General features: G+C 29.9%; 1 protein-coding gene across 1 annotated transcript in view; it reads right to left on the bottom strand.

The window, feature by feature from the left end:
• Positions 1–7,100, bottom strand: part of LOC111373806 — a 10,800-nt gene extending 3,700 nt beyond the window's left edge. Inside the window, exons 1-2 of the mRNA XM_022996375.1 lie at positions 7,081–7,100; positions 2,683–2,800 (exon numbers count right to left, since the gene is read on the bottom strand). Coding sequence (XP_022852143.1) covers positions 2,683–2,800; positions 7,081–7,100 — 138 coding nt within the window. The remainder of the gene's footprint in view (positions 1–2,682; positions 2,801–7,080) is intronic.
• Between the last annotated feature and the right edge of the window lie 6,185 nt (positions 7,101–13,285).

Here is a 13,285-nt window from a genome sequence, read left to right as displayed (position 1 = left end):
TCCAGGGCCGAAGTTTATTTGTGCAGTTATCAGGTTTGAAGTATTTAACTACCCACCCCAATGCAAAACCTAATCCCCATCCCTGTATCTCTCTAGTCTGGGGCAATTTTTAAAATGGCTGGATAATTGATCCAAAATGGCTGGATAATTGATCCAATTTTTCACAATGGCCTTTTCAATAAGAAATACTATTTTACTCTTACTATAATTATTTGTAAGATATATCTTATATCTTTAAGGATTTATTAATCAGGACCTATATCTATATTTTTCAATCTTTCAAACACTTTTAAATATTCTTTGCATTTTAGTAGTTTTTCAAAGATCCTAAGCTGACATTTCTTGTTTATATATTCTCGAACTAATTCTTCTGAAACTTCTTCTTGTATATTTCTATGTTTAGTTATAATATCCTCTATCATTCTTATCTATTTACTAGTTCCTACAGAATCAAATCCTATATTATTTTTACAATTATAATCTATATCCCTATATATTTGTTCAATTTTTCTTTGCCAACAGGAAATATATCTTCAGACTTTTCAACTAATTTAAATAAAAACGAAACATCTTTTTCATCTAAAAATAATATGAGATTATTATCATTATTAGAAATTGTTGTGAATGCTTGTGATTTGTTCATCAGAATAATTAAAGCATAAGCATGTAAGAATAAGTAAATAACTTACAGTAATCAAATGGAAGTAAATAGGCTTTCCCTCCAATATGCTTTTATAGATGTTTTGCATGTACTTAATCAATCTTGTGAATCAAGTAAAGATTAAAATGTTTTTTTGAAATTATTTGGGTCCACAACTGCTTCCGCAAAAGGTTTTTCAATTAAGGTTGCATTTCTCATTCTAGAGAACTAGCCGTGTTGCCACAAACGCTATCTCACAGTATCCAGAGTCTCTGTTTTCACCTTTATCCAAACTCTTTTCAGAATCAAGTTCTTACTTGGAACGAAATTTTAAAAGATAACTCACACACAAGGTGCTACAATTTTGTTAGAAAATTGCCTTTTTCCCCTAAACCATTCATCAAAGACGAGTACTTTGGCATGGCTAACATCCTTTCAAAATCAATGTTTTGAAAATTTTTTAAAATCTCTATTTGTACTGCCGAGAAATCATGAGAAATTTAACGAAATCCTTTTATGAAGGCTTTGTTGAACATAACAAACTTTACTTTGATATTCATAAACTGAAATAATACATGCTTGCAATCTATATTTACATGCCTTTGGTACTCACCTTATGAAGTTTAGAACTCCATAAGTGATTACCTTATTACACGCTTTACTATCTTCAAGCTATCTAATATTTTTCTGAATACAAGTGGTGTATACAGATTACAAAAGATATCTCTCTAAGAAGTGTTTCCTCCGAGTGTTTAAGAGATAAGTTATTTCGAGATGTCTTCCTCCTTGCCTCCTTTTATAGAAGCCTTTGGAAATCTTATCTTGACAGGTGTTTTTTCCCTTTCTTTGTTGGGTAGTTAGGCCATCTTATCTCCACCAAATTTTCTATTATCTTCTTGCTAAGTGGACCTCTCCTTTTGAAATTATATGCCTTATCTTTTGAGTTTGTCTGCCACTTGTGACAAATGGTGGGGAGTAGTCACAATTATGGAGACTTTTCTTGCATTATCTTCTATCTTTTAGTAGCCACAGTTTTTCTTTAATAAATTTCTTTATTAAAGTAGTGATAAAGGGCTACTTTTGTCACCATCACTTTTCCATTTTCGAATCAAAGAATTCTACAGGGAATTCTTCACTATTAAGAGATGCTTGACTCATATATTCAACAACACAGTATTCACAATGGTGATCACTATAGTTCCAGAGTAATTTGCATAGTTCTTTAGCCATATCTTCTGATCCATGCACTTGGTTAGAAATAATTGTAGATAATAAATGATCGAGATAACAATTCTTCCTTGGTGGCCATCCTTGCATTGGAATAGATAATATGATCTTCAAATGGATAAACCCATATTTTTTCTTTCTCAGTAATTATCTGAGTTACATGTTCAAATATCTTTTTGTATCCTTTTGCTCTTCTGTAGGGCATCATATTTAGAATATCTTGATATCCATTTTTAACAACCTTTTGATTGGTTGGTAAAAAATGTTGATTTGTGAGTCCCATTTTTATCACATGGAACGATGGATGCATATATTCAAGAACGGGATCCCATTCCATGGTTGCTGAATAGAATCTGATATATGTATTTGTTGTCTTGACGACTTCAATATATCTTTTAACAGCTTTTCTGATGTTGGCTGGAAGTTGAGCTATCTCTTTGAGATCTTTGCTAGGATATATACAAAGTATATTTCCTATCTCAAAACAATTTCGTACCCAGTTGGCTGTGCTCCTGGATAAAAATTTATCTTGTTATATTTTGAATAGTGGAGAGTCTTCATCCACTTTCCAATGTCCAAATACCAATCTGATAAAATATTGAAAATAACAATAAAGAGTGTTACTTTTTCATGGTTATCTTTTCTGGGAATTTTTGCTTCATTGCATATCTTGACAATATCTTTTGGATCTATCCTTTAATAGAAAGTTTAGATTGAGTTTGGCTTTGTGAAGAGCTACCTTCTCTTTTGATATCTTGAATATCTTTATTACCAGTAATAGGTTCAATTTTTCCCTATGAAGGGGTTCCTATTACCTTCTTTTCTTTCCCTTTATCCTCGGAGAGAGCGCTAATATTCACAAGTCCCTGCGAAGGGATACTAGACTTGGTACAAGTAACTTCTGCCTCAACGGCTATATTTTTGCCTCGAATGCTATCTTGGATATTTTGAATTTGTGTTTCTAAAAAGGAACTTTTATCTCAAGTATCTGGACTTTCGTCCTTAATTGTTCTAGCTTCATCCCTACTAAGATAATCAGGAAGAAAGTTAGTTTTACCTTTTATATATTCAATATCAAATTTGAAATATGAAAACCAAATTTGTATCCTAATAATATATCTATTGGCAATAGATGGATCAACATTATTTTTCAAAAATGCTTTAACTTGAGTATTATCAGTTCTAATCAAGAACTTCTTTGGTAATAGATAATCTTTATATTTCTGAACTCCTCTTTTTACAGCAATGAGTTCTTTCCTGTTCGTCTCATATCTTGTTTCAACTTCTTTGAATGTTCCTGATGTAAAACTTGCAAGTATCTCAGGACAAGAACAATTCTTTTCACATTTATATTCTTTATGATTCTTTTTAACTTTTAATACTGCTCCCCATTAATTATCTGAAGTATCAGTTTCAAGGATAAAAAAATCTTCTTCTTGTGGTATTACAAGTTTGGGCAATACCTTTAACTCTTCTTTTACTTTCCTTATATTTTCATAATCTTGTTCTTCCCAAGACCACATTATGTTTTTTCTTAATTTTGGAAGAAAATAATTTTTCAATTTGGCACAATTTTCAATGAATCCTCCAGCATAATTTAATATACCAAGAAAGTTTTATAATTGTTTTTTATCTTTGATTTTTTTAGGAAATTCTTGAAGTTTTTCTCCAATATAATATTGCAATTGCAATTTTCCTTCTTTTATAAATAATCCTAAAAATTCTATTTCTGTTCTAGCTATCTCAACTTTCTTTTGAGAAAGTGTAATACCATGTTTTTTCATCATATAACAAAATTTCTCAAAATGTTCAATATGTTCATCAATATTATTTGAATGAATAAGTAAATTATCTACATATGCAATATAGAAATGAGTAATTAGTTTGATTACCTCATCAATTCTTCTTTGGAATATTTGTGGTGTATTTTTTAACCCAAATGGCATTACATTCCATTCGTATTGTCCTAAAGGATTGGAGGTACTAAATGAAGTTAGTGGTTTACTTTCTTCTGTAAGCATGATTTGCCAAAATCCTGACTTACAATTAAATTTTGAAAATATCTTTTTGTTCTGTACTTGTTTAATAAGGGTGTCCTTATTTGGCAAGTAATATCCATCAAATTTAGTAACTTCATTTAATGTTTTGTAATTTATCACCATTCTGATTTTTCCTCTTTTTATCTCACTATATTTTCTAACCATAAAGGATGGGCTGCTATGTGGACTTTTACTAGACCTAATTAACTTAGCTTCTAGCAATTCTTTTATCTGGTCTTTAAATTCCTTTTGATCATCAACACTATATTTCATGGATTTGACTCTAACAATAGTATCCGGATTGGTTAATTCTATTTTTGCCTTTACTTTGTCTGTATTCCATTTTTCTAATGGATTTTCAGAATATGTTTCAGAAATTTCATTTTTCAGTTTTTCAATCCTATTTTCTGTTGTCATTTTTAAGACTGTAACTGATTTAAATTTTTCTGTACTCCAACATCTATCACGCTGGGTTGAGGAACTCTGATGGTTTATATCTGTATATGCTATTGTAACAGTTTTATTTATTTTTAGTGTAAATATTTTATATGCACAAAGTGTTGTGAACATATACTTGTCAATATATTGTGTAAATGGTGCATATTTTAATAGAAAATTTTATCCTAATAAAATATCACATCTAATTGTGGTTGACATGTATATTGTATCAACAATTACTTCTCTAAAGGAAACTAGAAAAGGTACTTGCGTAGCATATTTGTTGTATATTACCTTATTTTCACATGCTGTTGTAGCGGTGACTATCTTCTTTAAATTGTATATCTAGTATTCAGATGGTAATACATTTGGTAAGTATAAGCTTATTGTACTTCCTGTATCTAAGTAAGCATGAAATTTAATTCTACAATAGCTTTTTATATTAAGTGTAATTTCAATATATGGACTCATGAGATTAGTACGTATTACTCTTTCCATGATAACAATGATTTCATATTTTCATCTATTCTTGATATGATGATTGGGTTATCATCAACTGTTATCTTTAAATACCCTTGACAGATTTTATAAGGACTATATTTCTCAAGAAAGTTCATTCCTAATAGAATAGGTGAACGATCTACTGCATATAATTCATTTTTATATAGAATTATTTCTTTAGTATATTCTTTCTAATCCTCTCCTATAAGTATAAAGGGAAACTTAATATATTTTTTTATTTCAAGATTATTTCCTAAATAATCCTTAAATATATATGATTCTGGTATTTCAAAGTCTATTAAATGACTAACAAATTTAGCATTTACATACCTTTTATCTGCTCCAGTATCTATGAGGACAAGAAGATTTTTCTTAAATCCTTCTTGATTTACATATCTTGTCTTAATGTAATATTGAGAACTTGATGGTTCAGCAATACTTAAATTCTTAAGTCTGCTTATCTTAGAGTCTTGTTTAGAGGGAAATCTTGCAATAAGATTACTCATTCTAAGCTGATACTATTTCTTCTTATTAATTTTCCTTTGAAATTAATTTCTTTAGCTTGTTTATGAAAATCAAGTATTATTTGTTCTGGGTAGTGACTTCATGTTCTTGGTATTTCCTAGGAGGTATATATTTTGCTAATTCCTCAAAATCTTTATGTATGATAATGTTATCAGTTATTTTTCTTAGATTATTATGATGGCCAGTACTAAAAGCAAAAATTAATTTTATGCTTATACTAATAGCCTTACTTCTTCATAAAATTTTTAAGTTTCCAATTCTATAGTATAGATTGAAAATTTGGTCAATATTTTCATCATGTAATGATATTGCATAATTTAGTTTTACTGTAAATATTATCTTCTGATAGACTAAGTTTTCTACGACTATTCCTAATAGAGCATCTATAGGATCTTGTAAGATTCTATTGTCCATACAGTATATTTCTATTGGTATGTTCATACCTTCTTTAAAGAATCATTTTACCATTATCTAGACTCCTCCTATTTCAATACATTTTAATTTGTTTCTTACATTTTCTGGGATTTTGGATAACTTTTGTTTTATCCATTCTTTTGTAATTATAGGAATTCTTGTTTTTCCTATAGTATCTTCTATATTGATAGACATTTCTTTATAATTCATACTTACAATTGTTTTATTTACTCTTGGTAAAATTCATAAAAATCCTTGATGGAATACATATTTTTCTTGTAGGTCTAATATCTTCTTAGTGATTCCTGTGTATTTTTTAATATCAAAGGTAATTTCTTGATTTATACCTTCTATAAAGTCTTCAACTTTTTCAGTTGTTTCTATTTCTATTTCTGATTGTTGTATCTCTTGATTCATATATACTATTTCCTCATAATCTTCTTCTGATGAAAATGTATTTAATTTATAAATGCTACTGCATTCACTACTTAGATCTTCAAAATATTCAATTGGTTCTATGTCACTATCTTCTTGAAATTTTTCATAAATTCTAAGAGTTTTTATATTTTGTCTATCTTTTTTTTTAGGACATTGAGGGGCAATGTGTCCTTTTTCATTACAAATAAAATATCTACATTTTTTAATATTTCTTGGTTTAAATTTCTTATTCCAATTTCTTTTCTTGAAATATTTTTTGTGTGGTTTAAAATTTCTTTTCTTGAATTTTTTATAGTTTTTGAATTTTCTTTTATATTTCTTATACGGTTTATATTTCTTCTTATGACATCCAAATTGTTCAACTTAGCCAATATCTTTATAACAATATAATGAATTTTTTCTTATTTTATATGCTTTTGTATTTTCTAAAGCTTCTCTACACCACATACATATCATTCTTTTTGTAAATTCAATCCTACTTCCAAAACTATCTATTTTTATTCCTTCCTCTTCTCCTAGAGATAATAATTTTTCATATTCTTTTAATAACTTAATTCCCCATGGAAATGGTAATTTTGTAAAATAAGATCTTAATATAGGTTTATTTTCTTGATAATCTTCTTGATTTAATATATAGTTTATTTTTTCAAATTTACAAGTATATCTTTCTAATTCACACATATCACATATTTTTAAATTTTCCATTGCTATCATTCCTTGATTATATTCATTTTGTTTTCTTTCTTCATCATTAGAAATATACTTATCTCCTAAGAATTCTATTCTTAAGATTTTTTCAAACCTTTTTAATATCTCCTGTATATTTTGTTCATTTAAATTATTCTTATTATCTAATACCTCAGTTCTACCTGCTCCATACTTTATAGTTTATTCTTCCTTTAATAGTTTCTGGTAGTTTTCTCCACCATTCAGAAACAATTCCTCTGAATGTATGTTCGATAAATCCAAAAGTTGTATATGTTTCCCATTTATTAAATTGTATTGCTAAATCTGTGCTTTTCATCCATGTTTCAATAGCTTTATTTTTATCTACACGGTCTAGATCTAATCATACTCCTGTTGTGTGGATTGGTTCATTATAAGATTTCATTGGGTTTATTTCTTTTATGGACTGTTTTCTTACATTTCCAGTGTATCTTTTCTGTGTTTTTCTATATTGGTAAATACCATCCTTATCAGGTATTGGGATACCATAAGAATAATATTGTTTTTCATCACTACTGAATTCTACTTTTATATTCTGATTTAAAGATAGATTAGTATTCATCTTTGTATTTTCCATTTTTTCAGTTAATTCTTCTAATTGTTTTTTATATTCTTCATACTCTTCACCTGTAGATTCTAAGAATTTTTGTCCTATTTCTTCTACATCTGTAATCATATATTGTTTTTCTTCATTTTTTTCCTTTTATTATTTTCCTTTTATGTTATCCTAAAATCTTGAGATGGATTTATTATAATCCTATATTTTCCTTAAAGATTTTTATCTAAAAAAGCGTTTCCTATTTGTAGATTATATTCTAGATTTTCTAATCTTTTATGTATATCCTCAAAACTTTCATTTGTGGTGTTTTTAGGTAAATAGGGATAACTAGGTTTTTTATGTTTTTCAACTTTTTTCAAAATTTCTTCAATTATATTTTCTTCATCTACTATATTCATCATAATTTTTTGTTCGTAACATGGCTCTGATACCATTTCACCGGAGTGTGCAACGGAGGGGTTAAGATTTTTAAGCCAATTAAAATCTTCATAAATATTTAAAATATCACAATAGAATTTATAAAATTCACTATTTTTTATTAAAACTTTTTATTCAATAATTATATTTAATTCTTTAATTCTTCTTCTCAGGTTAAGAATTAGTTTATATATATCTTTTTCTGTTTTGATTGTTCTATTATCTATAGAAATATTTTTATTTTTTAATTTTGGATCTAAATATTCTGTAAAGAAACCTTTCGGATCTTCTTCTAAATATTTTAATTCACTTTCTGTTGAGTTTTTTAGATCAATAAAATTTTGTATAAGATTTGGGTTTAAATTTATTAAAGATTTTTTATCTATATTTCTTTGGGGACCTAATTGAAAGTTTTTATACATTGTAGTAGCTTTGATTGCAATTTCTCAATGAGGAGTATTTTTGGAAAGATTATTATTAAAAGGCTATTTCTCAAATGATTATATTTTTTGGTCTAACTTACAAAACTCCCTTTTAATTAGGCTATCTAGAGGTATTTCCTCCTCTAGTCTCTACTGTCTTCTCCCAATTCTCAACAATAGTAGCGACATCGTGGAAGATGTTCTCTGATGAGACAGCGTCACCTCCACCTAGTCGCCGACATTACCACCACGCTGTCGTTGGGCGGTGGTTGGTCACCCTCATCCCCGTATCTATTCTCTACCGATGCGTAGTGCGGATTTTGGGGCTTTTTTGGGTGGTTTGGGACAAATAATTGTTTAGATCTGAGGTGAGATCTTCGTTTTCGTTTTGAATGGGGCGAATCTGGTGGTGAACTGGTGACGAATGTTGTGGTTGACGGGTGGCGATGGTGCTTTAGAAGTGTAGCTCTGGATCGGGGAGACGGTGGTGGACTGATGGCGACGACGGGGTGGAGATGGTGAGGTGGTGCTATTTGCGGGATGCCGGTTGTACTGTATCATTTCATCTAGTGGCACAGAAGTTTTGCGTTGGTTTTTGTTGGCTGTATGTGTAGTTATTGGCGGTGGCTGTGGTGGAGTTGATGTTGATGGAGTTGTGTGGTCGTGGTTCTAATTTGCTGGCAGTTTATTGGGTGGTAGTTGTTGCGATGGCTGCGGTGGTGAGATGGTGGTGGTCGTCGTGGATGTGGTGGCAGTGGTTGCCGATGGGACCCACTATTTGACCTGTGACCTTAAACTTCAATAATTGTGACCAATGAATTAAAAAATATGTGACTAATAGATAATTTGTGACCTATAATTTTTTGATTTGCGACGAGTGATAAAAATTGTGACCTATAAAAATTTTGATTTGTGACTTCAAAATAACAATTTTTTATTTGTGACCTCGAAAAAATCTGTGACCAATTAATTTGATAACATGTGACTAATAAATAAATCTGTAACCTATAATTGGAGATCTGTGACCATTAATTGTGTAATTGACTTTTATTATATTTAATTATTAAATATTTTTAATTAATTAGATAAAAACCTAATTTTTGCATAATTAAACTTAACCACGTGAATTTTGAAGTGTGCATACTTAAACCATGGTTTGTGAATTTTTCCCCTAATATAGGCCTTGCTTGTTTGCAGTTGTACCAAACTGAACGTCTTCAATTCAAATGACAAGTGGAAATAAATTTTGATGTATATTTGTATTGAAAGTGATATCTTTGGAAAATGGGTTAGTTAAAAAGTAGAAAAAAAAAGTTATAAATTTAGGCGCATAATTATTTTATGAAGAAAATGTGTAGTTCAAAATGAGTTTGGACAGAAAAATAAATTTTGAATGAACCATACCAAACATGGACTTATTTTTTACCAACAAAAACAAAGCTAAGTACAATTCCTTCAAAATTTGGAACAGTGATTAAATAGCTAAAAATAATGATAATGGAATCTGGGAAGATTCACCAGACTTCTTCAATGAATTAGGCCCCATATTGACTTGGAAAAAAAGTTGATATTTAAACTCATTTTTACTCGCATATTCTCTTAATAAAACACTATTACATACAAATTTAAAATATTTTTTTTTTTTTTTGTACTTTTGATCATTTGATTGCCCACAAGTGGACGGAATCGTAAACAAGTAATAAAGTTATATATAGAGTATCATATTCATGAGAACTATGTATTTGATCGAGTTAAAACTAACACTACCCTTAATTGAATAGCAAAATCAAGTAGTAACTAAACACTATTAAATCTATCTACTAACTTAAAAGCAATGTAAAGAAAATTTATCAAATTCGCAAGAAATATTGCTCAGATGTAGACTCTCCCTTGCTATTCCATTTTTAGTTCGACAATTTAAATTGACAATTTGAAATGATGCTTGTTGGTCAATATTTCTATTTTAATAGAAAACCCCTCTTGATAGTTGTCAAATCTATTCCCTTCATGTGATCTTATCTCTCGATGAAAGATGTAAACATGATAAATGCATTAAACGAGATAGGACATCTTATAAAATGAAGCATAGAGGTATATTTCTATTATCTATTGAACCTCACAATGTTTATCACTATGTGCTATTGATCCTATTATCTATCTCGATGATAATAAAATTCACAAACAATTCAATTATTGGCCAAGTAATTGAATAGCAAACTAAACTATAATAAGCATCCAAATATTCAAACAAAATTAACGTCAATCTAATCATAAAAACTAAAAATTCATAATAAAGGTTCATCGCATTCTAGTAATATAAAAATTTAGCCACGCGTAATGTCGAAATTAAACGAATGAAAGTGAAAAGATATTACCCAAAAATCGACGGAACGTGATGAATTTCACAATTAAAGCCGTAATTTTCACCCGCCGAATTGTAAATGAATGACCCCTCAATATCCTATTTCTGCCTCTTGCCGTGTATATATACATACTCCAGTAATCTCCCTTTTAATTTCCAGCAGGCAGCTCGTTTCTTCTTCTTCAATTGTCTGCGTGCGTGTATAATATATTTCTTGGTGCCCAATTTCTGACTTTTTCCTTTCTTCCTTGGCTGCCGTTTTCAGTGTGTGTGTATATATCAATTAATTTCAGTCGGCAGCCCCGTGTTCTTGTGTTTACAGCAGCCCAATTTGTCTCCCAAAAGTTTAACTCTAATTCTCAATGCTGCCTCAATTGTGTATATATATTACTACTCAGCAACAGGAAACTTTTGGTTCTCCTTATTCCCGAACAGTAGCCCTTTTTTTCTTTCAAAACAGTAAGTGTTGGCTGCCCTTTTTTATTCTCCAGTAGGCAGCAACGACCTTTGATTCCTGCCCCCAAGCAGCTGCCGTTTTCCGTGGTTTTTTTCCCAGCCACCAGCCGTGTAACGTGTGTGTATATATATTAAATACAAAATTTAATCTCATTATTAAATTTGTAACATGTGTTGAATTTTATTAATTTTCATAATGAGATGGTTGAATTCTTCTATTATAAAAAGGGGTGGATTACACATTCTTTGAAACAACAAAATCAAACACAAAATAATAAATACTCCTGTTTCATACTACTTTCTTCTCATACTACTCTTTTGTCATTTTTATCTTTTTCTATAAACTTTTGACAATTGATAAGAACTTATTTATATATATAGGAATGATCTCCTAAGTATCGGTACTTAGTTTATGTTAAATATCGATAATATAACATGACACATCATTTAATTGGTAAATCATTAAATATATGAGACCTACTATTAACTTATTCACCAATTAAATGATGTATCATGTCACCAATGTTTAGAAGATCATCTCTATGTGTGTGTGTGTGTATATATATATATGAATTCAACCAAAACAGCCCTTTTGCATTTCCAGCCCATCAAAAGTCCATAAAAAAATGTCCCAGCAATTTGATAATTTCATAAGTAAGAATTTAAGTACCACACATTTCAAAATTAAGAAAATAAGTTTCAAACTTCAAAAATTAGATTTTTATCAAAATTTATTTATGATTTAATTAGTTAATTAATTATTTTATTAATTAAATATATTTAGGTCGCAGATCTACACAATTTGGTCACAAATTAATAATTTAATTAATTACTTATTATTTTTTGGTCATAAATCAAAAAATTTATGTCACAAATTTTTCAATGATCACAATTCAATATTTTGTAGGTCACAGTTTACTCATCGGTCACAAATAAAAAACATAATTAGTCACAGATTAATTTTTAATCACAACTTATTTTTCAATCACAAATTAAAAATTTTACGGATCACATATTATTTTTCAGTCACGAATCAAAAATTTTATAGGTCACAGATTAATTTTTTGATCACAACTTAATAAATTATAAGTCACAAACAATTTTTAGGTCATGTATTATTTATTTATCATAAAAATTTTATTGATCACAATTCATTTATCAGTCACAAATTTTCAAAATAATTAGTCACAATTAATTTTTACAGTCACTAACTCAATAAATTATGAGTTACAATTACATTTTTTAGGTCACATATTATTTATTTTTAGGTCACTAATTAATTAATCACAAATTAATTTTTAGTCACAATTTATCAAATTATTAGTCGCAACTTATTTTTCGATCACACATAAAAAATTTTATAGATCACAAAAATACTTTTCAATCACGAGTCTAAAAATTTTATAGGCCACGACTCATGAATTATTCATCACCACAGATTCAAAACTTTCATTGTAAATTATTTGATTACTTGATCACGATTAATCAATTGTGAGTCATAATTGGGAGTCATAATCACAATTTTCAGGTCACATATCCAATTATTAGTCACAAAACAATCAAATCGCCACAACCACCACATGATTGCCACAACCACCATCACGATCAACTCACGGTCACAATTTTCAGGTCACGGGTCCAATTACTTGTCACAAAATCTACTAAACTGTCATGACCACCACAACCACAACGAAACCCATCACTACCACTGCACTGCACCCACGGCCACACGACCACGCCAGAAAAATCCCAAATCTGACACCGAACTGTACCACCACCGCCCGTACCAACCACCACTGCCATCACCTCGGCTCAATCACAAAACAACCACTGACCACACAATACCCACCGTCGCAACACACACATGTTTTTTCTTCGTCGCCGACCATCACACAAAACAAAAAACCTTCCTCGTCGCCACCACGACCTCCGGTTATAGTCGTTGCTACAGATCTAAGCCAAATCGCTGCTGTAAGAGGTCACCGCCAGATCCCGTCATTCACAGCCAGATTGCTGCCAAATCCGACACTAAAAGCCCTCGCCACCAGTTTTGTCGACGCTGCAATGGAGAAGTTCGCAGTAGCGTCGATCAGCGATGTGCAACAGAGCAGACCACAACTA

Source organism: Olea europaea, chromosome 2 (assembly GCF_002742605.1).
Source record: "Olea europaea var. sylvestris chromosome 2, O_europaea_v1, whole genome shotgun sequence".
Classification (NCBI taxonomy): domain Eukaryota; kingdom Viridiplantae; phylum Streptophyta; class Magnoliopsida; order Lamiales; family Oleaceae; genus Olea; species Olea europaea.
The sequence above is the reverse complement of the archived record's forward strand: the minus strand, read 5'-3'. Positions and strand labels throughout refer to the sequence as shown.